The sequence below is a fragment of the Scomber japonicus genome, chromosome 24, assembly GCF_027409825.1.
Source record: "Scomber japonicus isolate fScoJap1 chromosome 24, fScoJap1.pri, whole genome shotgun sequence".
Lineage (NCBI taxonomy): Eukaryota > Metazoa > Chordata > Actinopteri > Scombriformes > Scombridae > Scomber > Scomber japonicus.
The window spans coordinates 12,709,474-12,736,893 of NC_070601.1; the positions used below are offsets into that span (position 1 = coordinate 12,709,474).

The 27,420-nt window shown below is 39.7% G+C and overlaps 4 protein-coding genes across 6 annotated transcripts; 2 read left to right on the forward strand and 2 right to left on the reverse strand.

The window, feature by feature from the left end:
• Window positions 1-541: 541 nt before the first annotated feature.
• On the forward strand, window positions 542-6,045 carry LOC128354350 (secretin receptor). The gene is given in 13 exon segments (XM_053314587.1): window positions 542-610; window positions 691-790; window positions 1,415-1,525; window positions 1,925-2,029; window positions 3,139-3,241; window positions 3,382-3,514; window positions 4,417-4,570; window positions 4,669-4,729; window positions 4,836-4,905; window positions 5,019-5,110; window positions 5,327-5,465; window positions 5,556-5,597; window positions 5,684-6,045. Coding segments are annotated over 13 exon segments (1,368 nt in total). The 3' UTR covers window positions 5,873-6,045.
• A 1,013-nt stretch (window positions 6,046-7,058) lies between these two features.
• On the reverse strand, window positions 7,059-8,234 carry LOC128354050 (acyl-CoA-binding protein-like). The gene is made up of 4 exons (XM_053314292.1): window positions 8,229-8,234; window positions 7,971-8,088; window positions 7,378-7,440; window positions 7,059-7,164 (listed from the first exon to the last, which is right to left on the reverse strand). The coding sequence occupies exons 1-4, from the start codon at window positions 8,232-8,234 to the stop codon at window positions 7,091-7,093; spliced, it is 261 nt and encodes an 86-aa protein (XP_053170267.1). The 3' UTR covers window positions 7,059-7,090.
• A 410-nt stretch (window positions 8,235-8,644) lies between these two features.
• On the reverse strand, window positions 8,645-17,802 carry LOC128354344 (metalloreductase STEAP3-like). Of its 2 annotated transcripts, XM_053314579.1 has the most exons (7): window positions 17,590-17,751; window positions 16,707-16,940; window positions 15,292-15,558; window positions 14,589-15,116; window positions 13,164-13,328; window positions 10,274-10,555; window positions 8,645-8,805 (listed from the first exon to the last, which is right to left on the reverse strand). In XM_053314579.1, the coding sequence occupies exons 2-7, from the start codon at window positions 16,932-16,934 to the stop codon at window positions 8,731-8,733; spliced, it is 1,545 nt and encodes a 514-aa protein (XP_053170554.1). In that variant the 5' UTR covers window positions 16,935-16,940; window positions 17,590-17,751; the 3' UTR covers window positions 8,645-8,730. The 2 variants fall into 2 exon arrangements, with proteins under 2 accessions (XP_053170554.1, XP_053170555.1); XM_053314580.1 differs by lacking the exons at window positions 8,645-8,805; window positions 17,590-17,751 and adding an exon at window positions 17,781-17,802 and having other exon boundaries at window positions 9,960-10,555.
• Window positions 17,803-24,350: 6,548 nt separating this feature from the next.
• LOC128354345 (complement C1q-like protein 2) lies at window positions 24,351-25,702 on the forward strand. 2 transcript variants are annotated; one of them, XM_053314582.1, is made up of 3 exons: window positions 24,351-24,497; window positions 24,531-24,950; window positions 25,523-25,702. In XM_053314582.1, exons 1-3 carry the CDS (start codon window positions 24,351-24,353, stop codon window positions 25,700-25,702), a joined length of 747 nt encoding a protein of 248 aa, XP_053170557.1. The 2 variants fall into 2 exon arrangements, with proteins under 2 accessions (XP_053170557.1, XP_053170556.1); XM_053314581.1 differs by having other exon boundaries at window positions 24,351-24,950.
• Window positions 25,703-27,420: the final 1,718 nt, after the last annotated feature.

The window sequence follows — 27,420 nt, forward strand, 5'->3', positions numbered from 1 at the left end:
CATCTCTGTTAAAAGAACAGAAGAGTAAAAGCAGGCGTGCAGTTTTCTGAGAGTGTGTTCCAGATATGTGGAGGATAAAAACTGAATGCTGCTTCTCCATGTTTAGTTTAGTCTCTGGGGACAGAAAGCAGACCTGTCCCACATGGCCTGAGAGGTCTGGACAGTTCATGACGTAGCAGCAGATTACGCATTTTTGGCCCTAAACAATTCAGTGCTTTATAAACCAACAGCAGTGTTTTAAAAATCAATTCCTTCACAGACAAGAAGCCTGAGTAACAATCAGATCTGGGGTGATGTGATCCACTTTTTTTTTTTAAATGATATTATTTTGAAAGTAAGAACAGGAAGTTGGGGTTTTATTATTGCTACCTTGATAAAGCGCTCAGCAGAGTGACCTGAAGTATATCGTGCATAATTATCGACCCTGTGAGATGGCCTCTGTTTGATTTTCAGAGCTCATATATCTGCTGCATGGCAGGATGCTTACCTTTCATTCTAATCAGATATGCAGCCTGAGGTCTGGATGTAGGAGCCTATCTTGATGGGGAAAAGGAACTAGTCTGACACAATGAGAAAACTTGGACTTATTGGAGTGCTACTGGCAGCCCAGGTAAGAAAAATAAATGCATGTTTGAATCTATGATTTTATATATGGAAGAAAAAGTGCATGAATACCTGCGTTTATTATAGGCAAAGGTGTCATCAGGTTGCCAGCCTCATGTTCACCTCGTCAGAGAGGAGGAAAAGTGCAAGAGAGATCTGCTGCATTTTCAGTCACACCATGCAACAGGTAAATCAGCAGTTTTTAAATGGTTTATTATAGGTATGATATGGTTGATCAAAGGTGGTCACACACACTTCGGAGACTTCCTGAGCAGGGTCACAAGTCCTGAAAAACAACTTTAAAACAGCATGCCTGTAGACTGTAAAGGTTAATGATTAGGCTATAGAAAGGGTAAATATGGGATAACTTATATACAATAATTCCAACAGTATGTATATGATATATATATATGATATCAAGAGTGCTGCTTTTTGAAAATGTCTATTAAAAATCCACTTTTAATGAGCTCTGAAATGCATAAAAAGAAATAATAGAATAGGCCTGTCACTGTAATCTACTGAAATTTGAAGCAATGTTTTACTGACACCTAGTGGTCATACAACATAATGCACGCTGAGATCCTGGTTCAAACTTTCAGAAATTTCAGGAAGTATTTTTAAGAGTCCAGATTAATCCAAATATGGTGGTTTTGTTGTTTTTTTACCCTGCATTTGAGAACATTAAACCAAATATGTTGTTTTATATTTGATATTATATCATGATGTTATAAATTGTTCATTTTTTAATGGGGTGGAATTCCATAAAATCAAAGCAAAACCCTTAATGTTTTTGTTTGTTTCATCTGTGAAGAAAACAATAGCATACACTGTAAGGGAATGTGGGATGACCTTAACTGCTGGCCACCTGCTTCTCTCGGGGAAACTGTCTCTCAGCCATGCCCGGACTATTTCAACGCCAAAGGTGAGATACTCCTAACACTCTGACACACAAATACAAACAGAGACCCATTATCTATACCACATTGCACTGGTTAATTATTTGCCAGGAAATGGAGCTGAGAAAAGCTTCTCCCTCTCAGGGTCTCTCTACAAACAATCAACCATAAAATGCTTGTGTACATAGAGACACTGGGTAACATGTTGGAGTGCAACATTTACATGGGGGAGATGAGGATGATAGATGTCACCATAATTTATCTGAAGAAGCAGATGTTTATAGAAGCATTTGAAGAGGGAAAGTGATGGCTTTGCAGCTCTTTACCGTCCAATAAATCAGAGGACACTGACGTAGTTTGCTTAAATGCATACACACACACTCAGAGGACAGAGACAGACCTGGGATTGTATTGCCATTTTGCAGGTAAAGTGTATCGTAACTGCACTGCCAATGGATGGACAGACCCGCTTGTTCCGCATGAAGACGCGTGTGTCTTCACTTTCAATGAGACACTCCACTTTGAGGTTGGTGGATTGTAATATACATACAGTACATGTAGTGTATCCAATATAACCAGAAAGCAAAAATGCCACTGTCAATTGAAATAATTTTATATAACTGTATATTATTATTTCTGTGTATTTTTAAGGGTCAATTCAGGTCACATTTTTTTTATTTTACTCAGGTATCCAAATGAAAATTGAAACAGATTTTTTATTTATTTATTTATTTTTGCCATAATCATTCCTCCAGTTTATACTGACCATTAGAGAATCTCTTCATGATGAATTTGTGGGAGGATCTGTGCAAAAATGTATTTACAAGTTGATCTGAATCTAATATGAAGCTTCAACCATCCAGATGAGTCAAATCAAGTAGATATCATTATACATTACATTCTTTTTAGTGCCAAAGTCCCTCTTTTTGTTACAATACTTCCCTCAAAAGGGAAACAACAGGTAATATGACTAACTCAGACTACTGAAGCCTCATGGAAGCTTCAGACTAAATTTTTAAATACATTTTTGCACAAAATATCTGTGGACACACTGTGGATTTTTGCCTCCATCACTTACATTGAAAACACATTTGAAGGGGATGTTTTAGTAAGCAGTATCATCTCAGCATTGAAAATGTCTTACTGAATTGAAAAATGGTAAACTTTTATCCTTTAAAGGAATAGCTCGTAAATACCCATAGTGTATTTCTAAGTTTACTTAAGCATAAAGGCTGGAACCAGGGGGGAAATAGCTGGCCTGGCTCAGTCTAAATGTATAATAATCTTCCTACAAACACTTCTAAAGCTCACAAATAAATTAGATATATCTAGTCTGAAATCATATTGTATTGTTGTTACAAAAATCTCAATCATAACATACATTTGATACTTGGATTTTGTTTTGCTTTATTATGACACACCCAGGGGAAATACTGTTAAAAACCAACAAGTATTGTGAGCAATTTAGTACTAACTAACTTATACATACATTATGAGCAATAAACATTATCAAACGCTTCCCCAGTCCCATCATGAGCTAATAATGTGAGGTGATAAACTGTGTTGTCAAATTATATTTGTGCTGTGATGACGGTGATTAACTGATGAGCTTGTTCTCTCTTCCTTGATCAGCCACCAGGTTCTCATTTGTATTTCTCCTACGTGAAGACCATGTATACAGCCGGATACGCAATATCTCTCATCTCTCTCACCATTGCCATCACCATATTCTGTCTGTTTAGGTGAGAAACTTTATTTTTTTAATCTGCGTCCATTGTTCTTCCTTAATAACTCATTTGAAAAGCTCTTAAAGTGAACCTGTCCTTAAAGCTGACACGTTATGCAACTAAACCTCAAACTGTGAATGTTAATGTTTCTCTAGGAAGCTGCACTGTACCAGGAACTACATTCACATCCAGCTGTTCATCTCCTTTATCCTGAAAGCGATCTTCATCTTCATCAGAGATGCTATGCTTTTTACCGATGAAGAGCTCTACCACTGTGACTATTACCCGGTATCAATATTACCATCAACACTACTCTGACCAGCTGATAGTCATATACTCACTAAAATCTACTACTGACGTTGAACATTTGCTCCTTGAAAAAGATCCAATAAGTGAATCTATTCAAAGAGAGCATAATTAAATCTGTAAAAGGCACATAAATATAGAACATTGGATGGGGGTATTTTGGATTGTTAAATATTTTGGGTTCTACTTTGTTGCTTTTCTTTGTTGCAGAAAGATGAAAAGATCGACACACTCTGTATGCTAAATTATGACCCACAGCCAGGTGATAGTTAAGCTTAGCATAAAGACTGGAAGCAAAGAGGACACATCAGCTATTCTGGCTCTGTTCAAAGGTTTATTTGGGGTCACGTGCTCAAACTATTTCTTAGTTGAGAGAGTTGACTTCCTGAAGGTTTGTCATCACACTGACATTGCCACACGGACAGTGGAGACTCCAGGAAGTTAATGCATCCCACCAAAATATAGTCCTGCACATGCCCTCCTGCAAAGCAACAGCGTGTTGTTCTTACGCATCAGTTTCATTAAACACAGGCGATACATTACCTATTAATTAGTGAACTTAGATGTGCTTGAATGGTTAACATAGTAAAACAAGTAAACAAACAAGTTTTGCCACAAGATGGTGCTAGTTTACTCTTTTTCAACAGTTACTTTTTTATTATAGTACTCAAATGTAGTACAAATGTAGTTGTTGTACCAGTCCATTTCAGAGTACAATACATTATATGACCACTAGGTTTCAGTAAACCATTCCATGAAAGTTCTGCTGGTTTAAAAGGCTTACACATAGTTTTTGTATGTCATAAATTGATATAATGTTCGAGAGTTATAAGGTGCTAAGGTATCCTCAACACTAATCCCACTTCTGTAACTATGTGCGGCAGGTGGCATGTAAAGTCGTGCTGATGTTTACAAACTACTCCATCCTGGCAAACTACAGCTGGCTACTGGTGGAAGGTCACTTCCTGTTTACGCTGGTGAGCCGCTCATTCTTCTCCCTGAAGAAACACTTCGTCTGGTACATCATCCTCAGCTGGGGTATGAAGACTCACTAACGGGAATCACAATTTCCTCAGTCCTTCACATATATGATTCTGTCCTTTTTTTGAGTTATGAAGATTTATTTCATCACACAGGTGTACCAATGATCATTATTCTCTCCTGGGGTTGTGCCAAGTATTTTTATGAGGATGAAGGGTAAGGAGCTAAAAATCTGTTTCCTTCATTCATTCATTCATACATATTCATACATATCTTAGAATATTATCATTAAGTAATTGTATGTTTTATGTCACTGCCAAAGCTGTTGGGAAACCAGGATACATGAATGGATATGGTGGATACTTCGAGTTCCAGTTTTGCTCAGTATATTTGTAAGAACTTTCTTTTTTTAACTAAAATTTAATTCTTATTTTAACATTAATATGTAAGACTTGTTTTATAAAGCAGTAAAGCACAAGTGGCTAACATGTTTGAATCATTTCAGATGAATCTCATCTTTTTCTTGGGCATTTTGAGGATACTGGTGAGCAAACTGAGAATGCCAGATGCACAGAGGAATGAATTCAGCCAGTATAAGTGAGTAGTGCACTGATCACACTGTGGTACTGTTAAAACAGCATACTGTTTCTATGTAAATTTGAAATCTGTAGATGTGTATGTATGTAAATGTCTTCGAGGTATGGATTTTGTATATGCATAGATAAGGAATTTAAAAGCAGTTTGATTTTAGTACACACTAGCAGGTTTGTTTTAAAGGGAAATGAAAAAATGCTTCTTCTTTTCTTTCACTAGGAGGCTGATCAAATCCACATTTTTCCTGGTGGCTCTTTTTGGTCTGCAGTACATCTTGTTTGCTTTCATACCAGTTGAAGTCAGCAGCTTAATGTTTAAGATATGGAACTCTGCTGAGCTGTCTCTGTCATCCACACAGGTAAATGAGACTGAGCACTAAATGAGTTCCGAATAATGACAAATTTAACTGCAGACATATTCACCTTTCTCTTTTATTTCTTTTATAAAGGGTTTTGTGGTCGCTGTCCTCTACTCTTTCATGAACGGAGAGGTAAGAACCAATTGGCCAATTAGAGATGAAACCTTTCAGTTCAGAAAATTAAACGCAGTAAATTTGGGATCTATGTACATTTTTAGGTGCAGCTTGAGATCCAGAGGAGGTGGAGGAGGTGGAAGCTGACTCAGCACTTGCCCAGTAGACCCAGGCAGTATCGTAGCTCCATCAGCCAGAGCGGGTCTCCTCACACACAGGTCTCCCTGCTGCCTTGCTCTCCAGGCAGCCCGACTACCAGTGGGCTCCCTGTGGATACTCTGGACGTGATTTAAGTTGGGACTGGCCTGTTTCTTTCTCTCCTTATTGATACATATCCTGCATTATCCTGCATTACTGCTGACTGTTAATTAATCCACAACTGCAACTTGAGTGTTTAATACTGTCAAATGCATATTTTTTTATAATCCCTTAAGTGCGTTTATTTGAGGATGTCAGGATGTAAAATGCCCAGTTCATAAGCTGCCAGCCTTTGAAGGAATTAAACGTATTTCAAATTAACATGGGAATGATTTATCGTGCAAAATGTTACAGCTATAGCTTGTAATGATGCACTTAATTGTTCCCATGCCAATGAGCCTCGAAGGGGAAATAGCAGGAATTCTAAAATATCTTAATATATTAAAGGGGTATCCATGCTATTTAGTATTATACCTCCATAAAGTTGGAGGACTTGGGGAAGGCGGATTTAAGAAAGAGGGGTCAAAATTGTAAGAGCAGAGCAGCACTTTTCGTATCAGTCGAGCTCCAAAAACACTGGATCCTACAATTTCTATGATGCAATTCAACAGCATCTTTCCTTAAATTATAAGTACTTTAAATCTGAGATGACCCTAATGACATGTTGTTTCATGAAACAAAGAACAGGAACAAATGAGAACAAGTTTTTATTTTGAATTGACATTTCTGTATAACAGATGCTCAGTAATGAAAGTATAGTGTATAACATAAAGTTTTTATATGGAAGTTTATTAGCATTTTAGGAAATTCACTTATTCACTTTCTTGCCTAGAGTGAGTTACTTAAAAAAGAAGATACTGCTCCGAGTTTTTAATTTAATTTAATTTAAAAAAAATGTCATACCTCACTGTTCTATTATTACCATATTTTCTTCATTTCTGATCCTGCCTCTGTTGTTTTCTCATTGCAAAGTGATGAGATTTATAGTAGTGTTTCCTCAGTTCCTGTTTTTATAAAGAGCTGTTATTATTAAATGCTTTATGAATAATAAAGTCATGTAACGCTTGTGTGTGTATAAGGGCTTTTTTATTGAAAAATGATATACAAATCAAGTATGATTGATTGACAGCAAAAGAATAAAAACAAGGTTAAAGTAAGCATAGCTGTCTGTCTGGTCTGTTTTTTTAAAATCGTTGACAGATGAGTTGTTTCGAAATCTAAATCCAGACTTAATGCTAAGCTAAGCGTTCTTTTGTCAATCACAAAAGGAGATATGACACTGAAAATACTAAAGTATTTGTGAGAAATGAACTCTACATTCCATATTTTCCCTTCAGCTTCTCCACCAACTCAATATAGAGGGCCATTGCTTCTTCTTTGGACAGACCTGCAGGTTTGGAAACAGAAACACCAGTTAGACTTCTTCTTGACTCAACCAATCCCAAATGTACATTTTTTCTTTTTTACAGATAATTTCAATCATGAGTTTAAAATGAGGCTTCATGGAAGAATGTTCTTCCTTAAAACAAGATTAGAATTACATGCTTTACAAATATTCTTTCTTGTATCTCTACTGAAACAAAGGTTCTTTGAACCATACCTTTCTTTTGATTCCACGCATCCCATTTTCCTTTTCCTATGATGTCCAACATCCCTGGACGATCTGTGGATTTAAATGCAACCATAGTTTTCCATAGTTAACTCTATTTCCAAAACTTTCTGACATTTGCTCTTAAAAGCAAGACTTAAGTCCCTGAAAACCTATTTTCTCATTCAGCTTATTACCAAGCACAAATATGGTTATGAACAAGAACTAAAAGTGTTTTTTTAACCAGGTTTATACTTTAATTGTAGCTCCTTTAGTCATCAATATTAATTTCTTATGTTTTCATGGGCTTTAAAATCCTCACTTTGCATATTAATGTCAGTAATAGTGTTTTTTGTCATGTGCACATGTAGTCCAAATTGTTCCCTCCATTTACGCTTATAAGAATGTGAAAAGGAACACACAGTTTTATGTAAACCTATCAGTCTTGCCATCATTTACAGTTCACAGTATGACACCTAACTCGTTTGGCCTCATTTTTTCACTCCACCACACCTCACAGTGAGTCGAAGTACCAGACTGCCCACAAACTGCCACAGCGGTCTTTTAAGTGTTTCTGTGTGAAACTCTATGTTAAAAACACTCACCTATGTTAACATCTCCAGCTGTGGCTTGTTTGTATAAACCATACAGGTCACTCAGTTCTTCACGGGTTGGTCTCTGTTTCAATACCTTCGCTTCTTCTGCTGCTTTTTCAAAGGCTTCCTTGTAGTGACAGAAAATACAAGCTGATACACAGAGCTGTCAAACTATTCCTGTGAAACATACCTCACACTTCACTTCATAATGTCTTAAATATTTGGTGTAACCTTGTAGGGCTTTAATTAATAAGCAATAGTACTTACAGTCATGGTTGCAGAGAGGGACTGACACACCTTGCTTCTGCAGCTCAACTCACTCTCAGGTTTTCATGTGGGCGCTCGTCCAATCATACAGCAACATTGTGTGTCAGTGTCAAGACATTCGCTGAGAGAAATACAGTGGGAGGTGTCCTCTGAAGACAGGAAATGATGAATATATGTGCAAGATTCAATTTTCATTATTACATGTATATGTGTGCTAATAAGGTAGCAGTATTGACAAATTGAAAATTGAATGTTGGTTTAATAACTTTAGATAAGACAACAATGGATCTATTTTGTCTCCATAATAAAAAAAGTGAGTTATTGATTATCCAAAACACCTGCTGGATGTTTTTCCCTCCCACATGACTATTTTTGTGACGCGGTTGCCTGGAAAAACGAGTTTCATTAATCTTGTGTTCCCCAAAGTTAATATTTATGTTACACAAAAGATTGTGTGTCTCATGTGGAGAGAATATAAGTACTCACCACAGTGTGGCAGCACCTACACAGTCAATGGACAGACAGGAACCAGACTGTCTCTAGACTTGCTTGACCTTTTCTGACATTGATCAAAACACTGACAACCCAATAAGCCTCACATCATGATTAATACATGACATCAATACAACAGTAGAAAAAATATAACTTGTAGAAAAAATGCTTTATTCTTTGTTCTATAGAGTTCAATTTGAAATCTTAATACTCATGTCTTCATGTTAATAGGCGCTGATTCACATTTTTAGTACACTACCATACTATATTTTAATTTAGATTTATAAAATATCTCTCTGTAACGGTAGATCACAATAACAAACATTGTCTTTGGCAAGAACACACAATACAAACTCACTTGAACAAGAAAACACAAACAGCATCTCTTGTGTTCATAATTCTGTTTTCAGTCACATACTGATGGTAAATATCAGCAGGTGAGTTTAGCACAACATACAAAATAATAATTAGTAACATAAAAAAAAAGGCAAAAGTAATTTTCAAAAGTTCTGTACACAATTGTGACACTTGTGGTGTGTTTCACAATGTCAGCCAACACACAGCAGGAAAGCATGGCAGCTACTTCAACAGCAGGGCTTCAGACTTTCCAGTTGGCACAAAAGAGCTCTGCAAGGGACTGTATGAAAATGATAAGGGGTGAGGGGTAGTGAAAAAAGGGGTAAGATGATATGATTTTTATTGAAGAGAAGGTGGTCTGACTTATTTTCCCTTTCTTCTTCCTCCATATGTATATTGTAATTAACCCTCCCTTTAGGATGGGTGGTTATAAAATGTTTACACTTTGCCTCTTTTAATGATTTACAGTTAAAGAACTTACAACCCAATACTGTTTTATTGTTTTTGAGATATTTGTAGGAGGTTGATGCAGTTCAAGAGGAGATTCATGCTATCTTTTTTTTTTTAAAGTGAAGCCCACCCCAACCCAAATAATGTACAGACAGTCCCTTAATGTTTCAATGAATATACACATTATATATAATACAAGCACATTGAATTTTGAATGTATGGCTATTTTGGAAGATGGCTGATGAAAATAATTTTGTCTTAACATAAAAATCTTTGAAGAACAGGAATGCTGTCTTTGAAGTAACCTCTGATGATGATATTTCAAAGACTCAGTTCTGAAAATTTGCTTCTTCACTGATAGTGAAGTCTTCTACAGCTTCATTATTGTAACAGTGACTTTTTTTTATAAACACACCCCGAAACAATCTTTTTTCTTCCACTCTGCTGAAGCTTCAGAGTAACAACAAAAAACAATAAATTAAAATAAAAGGCATAAGGACAAAATAAATTCTCACTATTGAGGATGCATAGTGCAAAAAGGTTGAAGACAATACTCTTCTAATATCTCTAAAGACAGATCAATTCTATTAAACTACCTGATCATTTGTGTAAAGGACACACAGCATTGAAACTACTCAGACGAGACACAGAAATGAGCCTTCAATACATTCCAAAGTTGTTTAAACCATCTATCTTCTGTGTGAGTGTTGATTAAAGATCTCTTCTTCTACACTTTTTCCTCACACGTTACTGACATCCTCCAGGCCGTTGCCGCAGTCGTCCTCGGGCAGGGTGAAGCGGATGTTCCGGTTCCTCTCCCAGCCGCGGCGGATCTGTCTGAGCCGCAGGGCCACGCAGGGCACGAAGAGAGCCAGGCGACCCAGCACCACCGTCATGGGAAGAATCAGGACCAGGGTGAAGGTGGGCGGCAGGTAGAAGTGGTACCGGGACGCTTGGAAGGCGCGGTTCCAGCCGAAGAGGAGTGTGTGGAGGGTGGCCATGCACAGGGCACAGTAACCCAGAGTGGACTGCAGGAGGTGGAAGAGGGGTGTCGGATTAATACATCAAGCCTGTTTTTATACAACCTGGATCACACTTTTATAGTGGTGACCATCATTCCTATTAATTCAAATGGTTTATTTCCAACATTTACATGCCATGATTATAAAAATACATAAAATATGACCTGTATTGTTTAAAAAAAGAAGGAGAGAGATAGAGATTTTCCCTTAAAGTGACTCCTCTTCAGTCCAGCCAGTCTACTACATTAGCTCACAGACTACTAAAGAGCCTGCAGACACACACTGACCTACCAGCTCATGACCTGAATGAATGTCACCAGTGTATACGTGTGTGTGTGCGTGTGTGTGCATGTGTGTGTGTCTGTCATATACCTACACGTGCCCACTAATTAGAAAACCTTCCCAGGGTTGATTCAGGTAGTGGTCAGGGGGTTTAGACAGTCTTGTTTTTTCCTCAGTCACACACTAAGTGGGCTGAATGGATTATAATTCCTTCCACTTCACATGAGTAATGACTTTTTAATCGCACCGCTTTTAAATTACTGAGAGAAGAACACCAGCAATTATGTGTCATTATTCAGAGGAGAAAGATCACAACGTTCTGGTGACGCGAGGAGATTTTTGATTATTACCTCTACAACAAATACAGTGAAAGTCTACGCAGGAAATAGAAAAAAAATGAGATGCAAATATCTAAGAACACTGAACACATACTTCAGAGATTAGTGCTTCAGACTAATCTGCTGTACATATTTGTCATATGACTAAAACTTGTCATATGATCAGAATATGTGGCATTTTATTAAATGTAAAAACTAGTTTTTGTGGAACTCTACACTCAATTCTAATCACACATTATTTTGTATTGTTGTATTTATTGACATGGACAATAATGAAAATGTCCAAAATGTTGATATAAAAGCATACATTTCAATTGCTTTGGGTTCATTTTCATTGTAGAGTTTAACTTGTTCATTGTAAAACTCTTAATATAAAATCACTGCATCACAACTTGTATACTGCATTCATCACTGAATTTCAAAATAAAACATTCTTTATCAACTAATGCTGACAAATGGTAACTAACCCATCAGAACAGAGTCTGCAGTGGTCATTTCTTTAAGATTTTACAAATAGACATGAATATAAAGATAAGTGCATTAAGTGTAATTAATGCAGAAGATAGTATTTCAAATGATGTACTGTAGAGTATGAATTATTTTCATTTATTTATCTATTGAATAGGCTGCATTACTGTAAATATGACAATGATTGAGTGATTGAGTAAAGTGATTATTGTGCTGTACTGAATACTTTGAAAGTGTAGATACTCACCTCACAAAGTTTACAGCTACAATAATGTCATTCTAGAAAGCATACAACTTGTAATGTGTGTTACAGTAGTGTAAGTGGAACTACAATACAAAGAAAAATCACATTTCAATGTCCTTTTTTTTCTTTCAAACATTTGACATGCATTGCAGAGGTTGTCAAGTATTCAGCAATTATGTTGCAATGCTGCTCACCAAATGATGTTAAAATAAGTAGAAAAGGACATGTTGCATTGGTGCACACATGATCTGTATGTTTGGTAATAAGTGTAGGAACTACTCTGAGTATATGTGATTTTGCAGTGATTTTGTGTTTTGCAGTGTGTGTTTTAAGGTACACTGAAACTATACATACATAGTGCGTACTATATGCTATACATTTTTATCCAGACATTCCTCATTTCTAGACAGTTTACCAGTGGCCCAGTTTCCTATAAATGTCAGGTTTTCATGTTTAAAAGAATCAGTGGTAGATTTGACTCATTCAAAATGTGCAGATTAAGTGGACGACATCCTGCCCTCAAGGACTGAGGCAGAACCGTAGTGTGTAATGGTGATCATCCCTCACACTGACAGTTACTTCTATACACAAACACACACACACGCACACACACACACACACACACACACACACACACACACACACAGAGAGGTACATACAAGGCAGTACACGATGCACATGAACACGCCGTCCTGCAGCAACCTTGGACGTGCTGGCCAGAGACTTTCATCGCGGCCGGCTGTCGGCACATGACTAATCTGACGGCCACCAGATTAGTTTAACGGAAAGATGAAAGGGGGGAAAACAGAGCAGACAGAGCACGAGGATGAGGAGAGGATGGAAGATGAGAGGACGGGAGAGGAGAGGAGAGGAGAGGAGAGGAGAGGAGAGGAGAGGAGAGGAGAGGAGAGGAGAGGAGAGAACTGTGTGTGTACTGAGTCACTACACTCCTGACGGCTTTGTCACAGCCCAAGTTTAACGCTGAAATCTGGGGCAGCTGCAGGAGTACAAACACTTGTGTGTGACTCCAAACCCGTGTGAACATATAGAAGAAGTAGCACGCCACGATGTGTATGTGTCAAGTGTCATGTGTGCCAGTCTTTGGCTGTCACTCTGCATTAATCACATGTGTGTGTGTGTGTGCTTGTGTGTACGGGTGGGAATGACAGATAAACTCAATACGGTAAAATCACAATATTCTTCCCACGATAATATATCACAACAAAGATGACTCTACGATACACGATATATAACAGTATATATCGCGTGTGTGTGTGTGTACCTGTACGAAGCTGAACTCTCTCCAGTTGATGGTGTTGGACACTGAAGGCAGCGAGGCGACGGCCAGCAGAGAGAGCAGCCCGAGGGCCATGATGCCTACAGAGACGTACAGCTCCATCCTCCACACGTCCTCGTCAATCCACACGTCCTCCGACCCCTCCTTAAACTGGACAACACATGAGAGGCTGCGGTCAGTTTACGGTCAACAGACTGTCACTTCCCAGGATTACATTCAGGAACTTTTGCAACATTATGTCTGGCTGATGTACAAAAACACAGATGAAAGCACAACAAAAACACACTGATTTAATACCTACATTTTTTACTGATGTGCAAAACACAAAGTGCAGTTTTCATGGTGACACTTTAATGATGGATGGAATATGGATTGTTGTTTGTTGTGGTATTTTGTATTTACTTATGTATTGAGCTGATGCATTGAATGTGTTTTTTATGTTTGCACTGCACTGGAGCACCTCTCCAAATCTGGTTGTAAAGTGATGTATAATGACAATAAAGGCTTTCTATTCTATTATATTGTATGTACACATAATTATGTTTCAGTCATTTGCAACTAAATCCACACAGCATTCTTTTAGGAAGTTACAGACTAGGAAGGCACTGTTATATGGACATCATACCTTGAACTTCATATCATGCTGTCATTCAAAGTGAATTATCTCCCTAGGCTAAGGCATTGTAAGGAGAAGTGTCACCGCATGCCTTCACAGGGTTTCTAACTGTATTTCAGGTTGTTGTGCTTACATTTTGATTGCTGGTAGTTAGTTTGGCATTTGACATATCAAAGCCAGAAAGGGGGAACAAGGTGTGAACATTTGTCAATATTAAAGCCCGACCGATACATCTGTCAACACATATTATTGGCTGATATTAGCCTATTGCAGATATATCGGTATCAGTGTTTATGCTGTCCAGTATTTGCAGATATTTTTGTTTTCAAGCTATAAAAGCTGCATTTTATGTATATTCAAGTTTAAAAAGCCATTACATATCTCTGTCAAAAGTATTTGGTAACCACATTTGAAGAAAAATAAAGTGTGTTATGTGTATATCCTGTATGAATAAGACAATCGGCCGATATATCGATATCTGAATTTTTTGAATTTCCCTAATATCAGTATCGGCATCAGCCCAAAAAAGGATCTGATCAATATCAGGCTCAAGTGTGTCAGGCTTGTATATCTCAGTATGTTCCAGTGCAGACTCAGCACATATAGAACTGAAAAGTCTCAGTAGAAAAGATTTGTTCATTCTTTTTTTTTTGCTTGCACCATGAAGACGAGATGAGATAAGGAGAAAGTCAGATCCTAACTGACATGATTCCTTGATGCTTAAACTTGGGCTTCACAGACTGATGCATTATATCATTCATGTGCTGAGACCCCTATACTGCTTCTCTTCTCACCTTTTTCAAAGCCTCGCTGATCAGTTTGTAGCGGGCAGACTTCCTCATGGGCAGACACAGGCTGTAGATGGCGTGTAGAGCCGCACACAGGAAGCTGCACAGCCCGAACTGCTTCCTCCTGGTGAGCCAGCGGTCCAGCCAGGCGGGGAAGCGGTTGTACTTGGTGCCCCACCACAGCTGGAGGAAAGCGGCACACAAGCCGGGCAGGTAGACCAGCGCCAACATCACCAAGGCGACGGAGGGAAAGGTGACATTCACGGTGTCAATGGGCATTTTGTAGAAATTGCTTTTCCCCGTTGTGACGTAGGGGTGCAGGACGTCGTGGACGAAGTTATACAAGTAGAAGAAGATGAACAGGGACAGGGTGCACAGGACGGGGATGCGCCAAGAGGGAAATAGATAGAGGGGGAGGTTTTCGATCTCCAGAGAAGAGGAGAGGAGGCCCATATCGACGGGGATGAAGCCCATTCTGCGACAGATCTGCATGACCGATTTCTTGGCTTTACTGCTGTCACTGCACAAGAAAACCTGAAGAAAGAAAACAAAAAGATGAGTGAGCTCGAAAGACCTCTAGATTTCTTACAGCATCTCCCACTATTCTTCTTCTATCACTCCCATATCTCTCTCTCTACCAATTTTGCCCAATTTTCCTGCTGTTGACAAGTACAAATGTAAACTAGAGCAGGCTGCTGATGTTTCCTACCTGTCTGCTTCCATCCCGAGGTCCAATCTGGAGCGTCCAGGCTGATAAAGTGTTAAACCCTTTGACTACACAACTCTCTGGAAACAGGTTGGCCAGCTGTTCGGCATTGGAAGGCCCGTCGTGAGTTATGGACAGCCCATTGCTGACGTCCACCAGAGTCTTTCCAGCTAGCGCCGGCTTTAGGCTCACCAGCGTGGAGTGGTGCTCAGGGAACACGGCGACAAAGACCAGGTCTGCCTGGCTGGCCACCTCCATCTGGGAGGTCACCTAGCAGACATAGAGAGAAAGAGTCATGATGGAGCACATTAGAAGTATGTATGATAATCACAGGAATATTATTAGACATTAAAATTATTCTGTGTAGTTAAGTATCATGTGATGAACTAAACAATCATCCCAAAAATTATGAAACTCCTCATTTTTTGGAAACGGTACATTTAATATTTACGATTCCTCCTTTCACTTCAAGTTAAGCGTTCTCCCTAACAATAATTAACTCTTAATTCATCTTAATAAAAATCTATTTTGTTAAGTTAAGGAACGGTTAAACATTTTAGGAACTGTGCTGCCAAGAGTGAGCTGAGAAGATCAATACCACTCTTATGAGCGTTTGTTAAACATGAAGCTAGAGCCAACAGGCTTAGCTTAGCTTAGCATAAATACTGGAAACAGTAACCAAAGCAAACCTCTAAAGCTCTTTAATTACCGATCATTGTAAATCTAGCTTGTTTAGACTATACAAAGACAATTATGTAAAACCAGTGTTTCCCACTGTTTCCAGTCTTTTTTAACTGAACGTTTTTGCTATTACTTTAATAAAAGTATATTAAAAATTGCCAATGTCAGCTAATCTTACATTAATCACATGAGAAAACTATGTATTCCAAGAACATTTTACCTCTATCATATGACCTATGTTATATATGTCAGGAGGAAACTGCCATAGAAAATACAAATTAGAGTAGAGATATTCTCCCACACATACAGGTTCATGCTGATACTGAAATGCATAAGAATACTCATTATCTTTTCCAAAAAAATACAGTTGAGTATAAATACAATATAAGTTAAATATAGTATAAAATATAAGATTTAATAAAAAAAACTTCTTTATGCTGTTATACTCTCACCTTTAACTAAGATTAGGCTATCTCTTATGTACAGCCCCAGTCAACAGTTAGGACACACCTTCCCATTCACTTGAATAAGACAGTGTGTATGTTAGGATACCAACAATAGCTATTATCCCTCGTGGTTAAAGTCCAAGTAAATACATGTATATAATTATCACCACAGGGACAGAAACAAAAACACCAATTACATGGTGAGTGTGAATGTGTGTGTGTCCGTATCACTACAGAAGACAGGCTGACTCTGTGTGTGTGTGTGTGTGTGTGTGTGTGTGTGTGTGTCACCTCGGCCTCTTCGGGGAACAGAGCCACAGAGCGTTTGGGGGTCCGACTCCCCACTACCACTTGGTAGCCGGAGGCCACCAGCCTTCTGGTCAGCGAGCGGGAGAAGTCGCCCGTGCCCAGGATGCCAATCACAGGATCGCTGGGCTCACTCATGGAGGCTTCGAGGCGTCTGGAGCTCCCTCCTTCACCTCTCTCTCGGATTAAAGGCCGTGACATTTCATCAGGCATAGTGCACTGACAAATATAGAGAAAGGAGAAAGGGTTATTCTTTTGCTTTAAGTGTGTTTGCATCCATCATCTGGTTCCTATAATATACAGTCAGGATATAGAAACAAGAATAAAAAGCAAAAAAACCCCTCATAAGTCATAAATCTGCATTTATGTTGCTCTTGATACAACACTACTACTGTGAATTAGACATTTAAAAGCCAAAACTAGGATTCCTATTATGTGTCAGCTGTCATGTCCTACATCAGTAACTCTGCATTGTCAAAGCAGTGAGTGGTGACCCATTAATAGCATTAGTATAAATGGACACCCTAAATACAGTACAGCTACTACAGAAAACACCATAATATTAATCATTTCCTGCACAAACAAGTGTGGCATTCACTCACTGAGTATTTCCACACATCCGACACGCCTGACACATGGTACTTACATTAGCAGTGGAAACATTTAAAAATGTCGACTGAATTACAAACGCTGCTTTGGAGGTTATCTAGCTATATGCCGAATTAAGCCCAACAACATGACTACTCAGTAACAATTATAAGTAAAGTTTCATACTGTACTGAAGCTGAAAGATACGCGATAAAACATTAAATTGCCAAAAATCCATATTGAGTCTCGCTTCAAAAGCAGAAAATCGCTTTCCAGCCACCTTGCTTGTTGTCCTTGGCTGAACTCGTGGAAACTTTTACCGCCGAATAAAGTTACTTTTCTAAACACACAGGACGACCGAGAAGGAGTAAGGAAGCTAATTTGTAGGTAAAATAGCAGCCCACGTTACATATTTGAGCTAGTGTTGGCTTTTAGAGCGACATTGGGACTTATTTACAGTTCCTCACTCACCCCGCTGCCTGAGCTGCTGCGCTTCTTCCTGATGAGATGACGCAACGGACCAATCCACGCCCTCGCCACGCCTCCACGTGTGTGCTGGAGATAAAGCAGAGACAGTGTGGCTATGGTGGGAACAGTGGCTTATGGATACAATACTGACACAGTGGCGGTTTTTGCAATGGGCACTGTGTGGGCAACCGACCAGGGCGCAATCTACTTGGGGGCGCACGACCGCTCTCAAAAAAAAAAAAAAAAAAAAAAGTGCGTCCTCAAGTATTAAAAAAAAATCGTTTCCTAGAGTAATACCTCTCATTTCCACATCAAGTTGGTGCAATGGGCGATGAGGCGCCCCTACTATCACGTCAACTTGCTGCAGAGAGTCATGTATACTGGTGGTGTGTGGCAGAAGGAAAGGCAAATGGGGGGGTCAACTTGCGACTGCAGAGGCTGTGAGCAGGTTGTGTGTGAGTATCATTCTCAGAGGAAAAGCAGGAGGGAAGAGGGGAGGGGGGTGGGTGGGGATATACTGACCTGTGATGATTATGATCCCAGGCCACACAACACAAACTGCTGCTTCCAAATAAATAATAATACATTTATAAAATTAATACAGACCCATTATAGCTACATGTAAGCTATTGGGTTATGTGGAAATGCAATAAATAAATAAATAAAATGCAAAAAAAAGAAAAAGAAAAAGTTTTACATACTATATTTCATTTATTCACCTTATTTTTGTGTGGTGAAGGATTTGTGCAATTTACATTGGTGTTAACATACTATATGTCATTTATTTATCTTAATTTCTTTCTCTACTCTTGTTAATTTTTGTATTTAATAACATATGTAATAAAATAACATAAATAGTTTAATATTGTGCTTGTGTTGGGGGGGGGGGGGGGGGGGGGGGGGTGGTCCGCCTCTGACACTGTGACCTAGAAAACCACAGCAGACACCTGAAAAAGCACCTGAAGTGTGCATGTACTGACAAACAGAGTTGGGAATACAGATTACTAGTTACTCTATTTAAAGTGAAATACGTAATGTAACTATTTCAAGTTCAACTATATTACAGTCGATTATTTTTGATTATTTTTTAATGATCTAACAAATGTTTTCAGCTGTTACGGTAACTGTACCCATTAAGCACCAACATCTCAGTCCAGCTGTTGTTCATGGATACTAACATGATTTATAAGGGAAATCATTTCTTATAATGCTCATATAATAAAGATTTATCTCTGGTTTGAAATGTATTCATTAGTTCATGTAGATTTTGGGATATAAAATAAAGATATTTGATCAAAAAATGTAAACATCTAGCATGGGCTTAATTAATACTGTGATAACATTTAAGCCTGTGTCATGATTTATTTACAAAATATTCAAAAATATTGTTTTCAAAGAATTAAAAACAGCAATATACAGTACCAATCAAAAGTTTGGACACACTTTCTCATTGATGTGAATGTGAAAGTGTGTCCAAACTTTTGACTGGTACTGTATGTATTCAGTAATATGTTAAATATTAAAACATTATGAGGAAAAACCCTCCTGAGCAAAATCTTAAAGGTGTGACTTCAGATGTAATCTCCTTTGTAATCATCCACATTTTCATCAGTAACTGTAACAGATTACAGTTACATTTACTTATACTGACTATAATTAAATAACATAACATTATGTAACTCATTACTCCCCAGCACTGCTAAAAAAAAAGAATGGATTGCCATGAAATTCAATGCAGGTTCTTATAGTGCTCATGTGATGTATTCTTAAGATTTTGATTACTTTCCTCTACTGCCACCATGAGGTTGACATTTGTGGATTTAAGTGAAAACAACAAATATTGGATGGTTGGTTCAAACATTCATTCTGATGTTAATGTATCCAATACTCAGCTAAATGAATGACATTCCCATTGCTGTTGATTCTTAGTCTTAGTAATACTTCAATATGTTCAGTTTATCTTTCAAATCAGTTGGCATTGTGTTGAAAAAAGAAGTTTAATCATACTCATATTCTCTTATTGTGAGCAGCTTTTTGAGAACCCCCCCCCCCCCCCCCCCTCCCTCACTTCCTTTTTTTCCATGCATCTGCAGCTGTTGAACGGGTGTATTTGAAAAACTGGCCCTGGGAATAGAAGAACAAAAAAAGCAAAATCGTGTTAAAAAGATGTCTGACCACAGGTTACATACTGTCAACATGACTTCATCATATCTGCCTTTGCCACTTGCAAAAGGTTGAATCTCTCCGGCTCGCAGCGCTGCATCAGTACCACGCTCAAATCACACACGTGCACACACACACATAGCCTACACCAGGGGGGTCAAACATGCGGCCCGTGGGCCAGAACCGGCCCGCCGAGGAGTCCAATCCGACCCACTTTCCTTCATGTGTTTTTTTCCTTCCTTCCTTCTCTCCATCCATCTTTCCTTCCTGTCTTCCCTCTTTCCTTCCTTCCTTCCCTCTTTTCATCCCTCCCTCATTCCTTCTATCTTTCCTTCCTCCCTTTCTTCCCTCCCTCCTTCCTTCCATCTTTCCTTCCTCCCTCCTTCCTTCCTTCCTTCCTTCCTTCCTTCCCTCCCTCCCTCTTTTCTTCCCTCCCTCATTCCTTCTATCTTTCCTTCCTCCCTTTCTTCCTTCATTCTGTCCGTCCTTCCTTCCTTACCTCCTTCCGTCCTTCCTTCATTCTGTCCTTCCCTCCTTCCCTCCATCTTTTTAATGATCCAGCCCACATGAGATCATATTGGGCTGTATGTGGCCCTTGATTGAAAACGAGTTTGACACCCCTGGCCTACACACATGTATACAGATGTGCTCTCCTACATTGTCTTTAACGCTGGAGCCAGGGCTAGTGCATTTTGTGGCCCCCGCTGTCATCATGAGCCTCGTGTTTGTTTACCACACTTCAGCTTGCAGTCCCTGACACACATATCTGATTTGTTGAGATTTTTCATTCAAGCGTATTGATCGCTGGTGTCTCCTGCTAAACCATTAATCTTACAAGTCAAATCAATTGGAGCTATTCTGATCCAGCGTGGACACATTTCAGCTTACAACCCTCTCTCTCTAAAACACGCCTGCTGATGTGGATTGAAAATGTTAAACTAACAATCAGCAGACGAGAAGATGTTTTAACCTTATCTGGCTTTTAATAAGCTTATTTAATCATGACTGACATCATTTAAATGGCGTGGATGATTACTACTGTGGCACAGGAGCAATGTCATGGTCATAAACGGTTAGCAGGAGACGGACAGGTACATCCATGTTAACATGTGACAAGACCTCACTGTCAAAACGTTATATGCAGGAGGACATTTCTCTCTAGGCTTTCAGGGGGCCGAGGTGTCTTCATCGCCCTTCATCAAGGATTGAGGTCACATGATGAGGCAGGAGCTGATGTTGCAAGTTCTCATCGTTGACATTTTTTGGCCTGAATAAATACAGTGTGCTCATCTGAAATGACTGATTCTCATCATCAATGCTTTTGTATACTCTTTATTAAAAGATAGATTACATTTTAGATGAATTAGAGAGGGGGGGGGGGGGCGGGGGGTAACCTTTTTGTCCCCTTTGTTAAAGAAGAATTTGAGTCTGTATGCTAAATATGAAGCTATGAGTTATATGTAGAGGAAGACTTTGACATTTTGGGAGATACAATTAATCTACTTATATTGCAATCTATCAACAGCCTATATCATGTTCCCCTCTATGATATTAAACAAAATGAGTATTCGTCATGTTTCGATTTCTACTCAATTACACCCACTTTACCGATCAATTGATCTGTGTGCATGACAAAGCAGCCCTCTAACAGGCAGCGTGATAGGACGCGTGACAGAGCCGCAGGGAGGGATAAGCTCAGTAGCAGGCAGCAGTGCGTAAATGTGGACAGTGTGTCGTGCGTTGTTCACCATGGCCTAAAGACACAGTTCACTGTAGTAATCCTGAGTAAAGGTCATTTTTTCTGCAGTCATGTAGCAGTGTACTGTGCTCCGTTTGCCTTCCCGCGTGCTTATTTTGAAAGTTTTTGTTTCCCATGTGAATCATCCAGAAAAACGTGACATAACAAACTATATGACGTCTGCTGTCAGGTTCCTCAGATTTCGACGTCGGTGCCATCTTCGACCCCCACACACCCCATCCGACCCTCTCACCCCACATCCCACATCCCACATCCCACCCTCTCATGACTCGTCCTGCTCGCTCTCACCTTCAGACGTGAGCGGCACAGCTGGAGCCATGTTCTGAGGAGGCAAAAAAAAAGCTGAGCTGAAGTTGAAATTGCTTGAGGGAGAGTAGGGGGTGAAGTTGGGGTGGGGGGGGGGTTGGGGGTTGCAGTGTGACCGCAGGGCTTCAGCTATAAGCCTTGTCTCTGGCCTCTGAAGATTTCTCCACATCTCCTTTGAGCTTTAAAGCCTCCGTCGTGGATGTGGGGGCCTGTGCTCCAATTCCAGGTGCTTAGCTCCCCAACACACAGTTTTGAAGTATTTTGGGGAATTTTTGAGCTCGAGGACAAAATCAATAGGCACTTTTTATTTTCAATGAGCAAATGTTCTTATTATTGAGTGTCTCAAAAGCATGCCCTAACCATGTAACCAATGACAGGCTTTATTCAGCTGTTATTTCCAAGATGTACCCCTAAGAAATAACCAGTACAAAGCCATTCAAAATAGTCTCATTGATGACGCTGTGCTCATCAACCACTTCAACCACATTACTTGAACAAGTGTGCAGCGGCCGGTCTCACTGGAAAAGGAAACAAAAGAGGCATTTAAACACATCTGTATGCGATGGAGTAATGATTGTCTGCGCGCAGCAATTGAATTTGAATTTGGATCTGAATTCAAGGCCAGCGGCTCTCTCCACCTCATGAAACAAGACATCAAATATGTCCCTGCAGCTAGGGGAGCTCGCAGCTGAAAGGTGTTGACAGCCGTCAGACTTCTCTGGTCCGCCCCCTGCATATATTATGTGCCCCCCCCCCCCCCCCCCCCCCCCCCCCGTCTCTGTCTACGTGTGTGTGAGTGAAGTGCAGTTGGTCATTTCATGTCACCACAGTGAACCTGCCCTTTAGCCATCTGACCTGACTTTGAAAGAGCCCCTCGTGGTCTGAGTCAAATATTTAGTTGTGCGTTTAGTCACAGTGAAGTTTGAGCTACTAATAACATTGTATAATTGTGAAGAAGGTCTGAGAAAGTGTTGAAAGTATGATTATTGATATCTTTAATTTGGGGGGTCTATTGGATGTGCTTATGGATTAGATGCATCAGGACTTTGACCATAATCATCTTCTGATCTAGAGCATCAAGCATGGATGTAAATGGATAACATGACCTCAATTTTTTTTTTTAAACAAGAAAACTTCAACACTGACTCACATAATATGTTAGATGGGTTTAACATAAATTAAAACCCCTAATTTTATAATATGGATTAATAGATCCATCTCTGAAACAATCATTTCCATAGGGATATATATAAATAGATTGTACACTAACCCTATAATGTATTCCACCCATTAAAACTGACATAAACAGCTCTATACCGCTGAGAGTCAAGGAGATACATATGCAGCAATTTGACATTTTGAATATACACGTGAATGAATATATTCAGGAATACAATATGATATTTTTCACCATGTAAATATTCAGAATTTACATTTTAAATATTTATTTCCATTATTAAAAAAACAACTTGATGCACCTGCTTTACTTTGCTCCTGTTGTCAAGGCAGTCAAACCCAAACAGACCACTTCCTTTCAAGCATTTTAAAGTAAAAGTCTTCATTGACGCAGATGTTAAACATCTGGTTTGTTATGTAAAATAATTATGTCTTGTTAAGTAGCACCTGTTATGAACTGATCAGATGATTCATGTGTAAAATCTTCATGTGGAAAGAAACAGGTGAATGGAGAAACAATGCAAAAGTTCCCTGAAGTAATGGAGTAGAAGAATGAAGTAGCACCAAATGGAAATACTCAAGTAAACAAGTACAGTAGGCCTACATCAAAATACAGTATGAGTTATTAGTGACGCTCCACCACTGGACTGCTGACATCTTACTGCAAATGATATGCAGATATGATGAATCAGATCCAGACAGCAGCCTCACATTTTGGGGTTACAGCTGTTTTGGTTCTGACTTCCATGGCCACACCTCTCTCTCCCTCTCTCTCTTTAAAACAGATAGTATTATAAAGTGCGTTCTTCATTTATGTCTTTTCCACATTTGTGAAGCACAACACATCTATAAGCTCCTGCTTTAATTTGCAGGAGACATCCTCTACCTTCCGGTCTTCTCTTTGTTAACTTTGACAGCTGGACGCAGCTGGTCGCAGCTGTCCGCGCGCTCCCATCCATCCAGCCAAGACGCGCAGCTGCTCCCCGGTCTGAGCCGCTGGGGAAGCGCTCTTAATGAACTTTATCCTTTAGTGTGTTGTCGTTCTGGACGCCCCTCAGTCCTCCGTCACTATCCCCCAGCAGAGCGGCTCCTCGGGTTTTCTGTCGTGCATTGGTCCCCGAACCGCGCGGAGGAAGTGGTCGGTGGTCTTGGTGGTGACAGCAGCCGTGATGGTTTTACTGGTTCTGGCCGTGGCTGTTCCCTTACTGCTGCTGCGCACCCCCGAAGCCTCGGCTCATTACTACGAGATGATGGGCACCTGTCGGATGGTTTGCGACCCCTACACCCCCAAACCTGGAGGCGCCACCGCCATGAAGGTGATCCAGAACGTGAACGGTGTCGAACCGCAGCCCCCGGTGGCGCAGGGGAGCCGCGGGGAGCCGGGGCGACCGGGTAAACCGGGACCTAGGGGCCCGCCGGGGGAACCAGGACCCCCGGGTCCGAGAGGGCCAACGGGAGAACGCGGCGAAAGCAAACTCGGCTTCCCTGCGTTACCCGGACCAACGGGGACTGTCACCGGGGATAAAGACGGTGTGAACTCCTCGGCCAGCGGGTTCAGGATCGCTTTTTATGTCGGTCTGAAGAATCCACACGAGGGATATGAGGTGTTAAAGTTTGATGATGTTATAACAAACTTGGGGAACCACTACGATGCAAGCACCGGGAAGTTCACCTGCCATGTGTCCGGGATCTATTTCTTTACCTACCATGTGCTGATGCGGGGAGGAGACGGGACCAGCATGTGGGCAGACCTGTGCAAAAACGGACAGGTAAAGTTTGAATTTAACAGGAACAATAGTGTGCAAATGAATGGATTGTTGGGGCAAAGATTACAACAAGATTACAACAAAGTAACACATTTGATTCAATTGGGTAATTCGATTACCACATTAACCGTCTATATGCGCATTTTACGCACCGTAAGCGCACAACACAGCCTGAGGGTTGGTTATTTATTCTCCTTAACACAATTTATATAACTACTTATTCTCACAGTTCATATCTTTAATGAACTGAAGGTAACATCAGTGATGTTTCGGTCAAATTTAAGCATATCTGCGTGCCCGGGTTGGCAATAACACTCATGCGTAAATGTTTGGATGAGTGACCAGATCTGTCTTGTCTTAACATTGAGTGTTCTTTATAGATGCTACCATTCTTTTAACCTAATATCCTCAGCTTTTCTCTTCAATATCAGTTTAGAATTAAAAGGTTTAAACTTTTTTAAGCTTTTTCACTTTGAGTCTAAGGCAACTTCTCTCAGATTTTATTTATAATGTATTCTCTTGTAAAAGACAAAAAAAAAAGCTTATCACAAGGAGTATTGTCCACTTCTTTCCAGGTTCGGGCCAGTGCCATAGCTCAGGATGCAGACCAGAACTACGACTACGCCAGCAACAGTGCCGTGATGCACTTGGACTCTGGAGATGAGGTCTATGTGAAACTGGACGGTGGCAAAGCTCACGGAGGCAACAACAACAAGTACAGCACCTTCTCCGGCTTTATCTTATACCCTGACTAAACATCACAGCAGGGCCACGGACAGTAATCATCACTGAAAACTGTTTTCATCAAAGTATACCATCAAATATATTTCTCTTTGTTTGAAGGTATAGATTCCACACTGCACAAGCTGCTTATCTGTTATTGTATGTTCAGAAAGCTGATGTTTCAGGTTTATTTAGAGCAGTTAAAGCTCACACATCTAACACTCCATATATAACCTGAACTATAAAAGCATGATTTTATCCTGATGAAGCTCTTGGTGTAATGGTGTGTGACCTCAAAACAAATACAGGTATAAAATCAATAATGGAAAAGCTGTTTTGAGAATTCACTTGGACCACAATGTTTGGCCTTAAGACCTGGTCACACCAGCACTAAAAATGGTCAAATCTCATAGTTAAATCAATTCATTACAATTACAGTTGCAATCAATGATTAGTCAATTAACTGACAAGTGTACAACTATTTAATCCATCTGCAACTTTTTTGGTGATTGATTAATTGTCTTGAGTCTTTTTTTTCTTCTTCTTTTTTTTTTAGAAAAAAGTCACATTTTTCATATTCCAGCTTCTCAAATGTGAATATTATGTCATTTGTTTAGTCTTCTGTGACAATAAGTTGAATATTTTTGGGTTGTGGACTGTTGGTCGGACTAATACGAGACATTTGAGGACTTCATCTCAGGCTCTGACATTAAATGGCCCAAACAACAGAAAAATAATTGATAGTTGGAGCCTTAATTTCAATATAAGCATTACATTGAATTCTCTTATAGGGGTGAACTAAACCTAAGCAAAACTTCTCCATTGAGTGCAAATTGAAACAAGTTTACACCACATGCACATCATTGGTAAAAATAGTCTTTTGAATACACTAAGATAATTTATTGTCACTGAGCTTTGACGTCACTGAGCTTCTAGAGCTATGTTGGAATGACGCATGGTTACTGTGATGACTACAATACTGAGACTTATTAGCCAAATAATATTACTTGTTTTTTTTAAAAAGCCCAGTCTCTTTTCTTTCTTTCTTTCTTTATTCATGGCAAAATGGAATCAACAACAAAAGCAACCATCCCTGAGTCACCATGCTGGACCTATTTTAGAGGATAGCATCAATAGAAATGGTCTGACAAGGTTAATAAAGGAACATAATGGTACCAAAGCTGACGGCCTTCATGATCTAAATGCATGAAGCGAGCACTGACCATTTTGTGCTTTGAGTAGTGTTCAATGTCTCACACAATAACCAATTCACACACACGAAAGATACAAATGGATGCCTCTCATTGATACTGAATCTGTTCTATTTTCTTCTCATACATGCCAATAAATATTGTTTTGACAAAAAGTTTGCTTTGTCTGGAAATCTCTGAATAAGTGAGAGAAAGTAATGACACCACCAGTCTGCCAAAGTCAATGGAACAATTGTCATATCTACAGTTGCAGACCTGCAGGTGTTCCTTGTTTAATCTCGTATCACAGCTGTTTGTGCAAGAAATCTGTCTGTATATATTTCATTCCACGCTCGCCTAAAAGCTGTTAGATCTAGGCTGCCTGTCTGAATGTGTTGCATTAGCCTACAGACTCCTGTTGGAGAACGTACAGCGTGTCCTGAGCCTCAGCTCACAGGTTCCAGGTGCCTCCCCGAATGTCCTCTGCTACACTGTGGCTCGCAGCCAGTGTTAGTCAGCACACCGATCTGCTCTCCAGCGTTTTGTTGAACCAAAAACCA

Coding starts and splice junctions, on each gene's coding strand:
- LOC128354344 (XM_053314579.1), bottom strand. CDS start 16,934: ATGCCTGATGAAATGTCACGGCCTTTAATCCGAGAGAGAGGTGAAGGA. Junction 13,329..14,588: donor TCAGCGAGGCTTTGAAAAAG/GTGAGAAGAGAA, acceptor TGTGTTGTCCAG/TTTAAGGAGGGGTCGGAGGA. Junction 8,806..10,273: donor GCCTGGAGGATGTCAGTAAC/GTGTGAGGAAAA, acceptor TTGGGTTGTCAG/TGTTTTGATCAATGTCAGAA.
- LOC128354345 (XM_053314581.1), top strand. CDS start 24,351: ATGGTTTTACTGGTTCTGGCCGTGGCTGTTCCCTTACTGCTGCTGCGC. Junction 24,951..25,522: donor ACCTGTGCAAAAACGGACAG/GTAAAGTTTGAA, acceptor ACTTCTTTCCAG/GTTCGGGCCAGTGCCATAGC.
- LOC128354050 (XM_053314292.1), bottom strand. Junction 7,441..7,970: donor AGCTGGAGATGTTAACATAG/GTGAGTGTTTTT, acceptor TTAAATCCACAG/ATCGTCCAGGGATGTTGGAC. Junction 7,165..7,377: donor TGCGTGGAATCAAAAGAAAG/GTATGGTTCAAA, acceptor CCAAACCTGCAG/GTCTGTCCAAAGAAGAAGCA.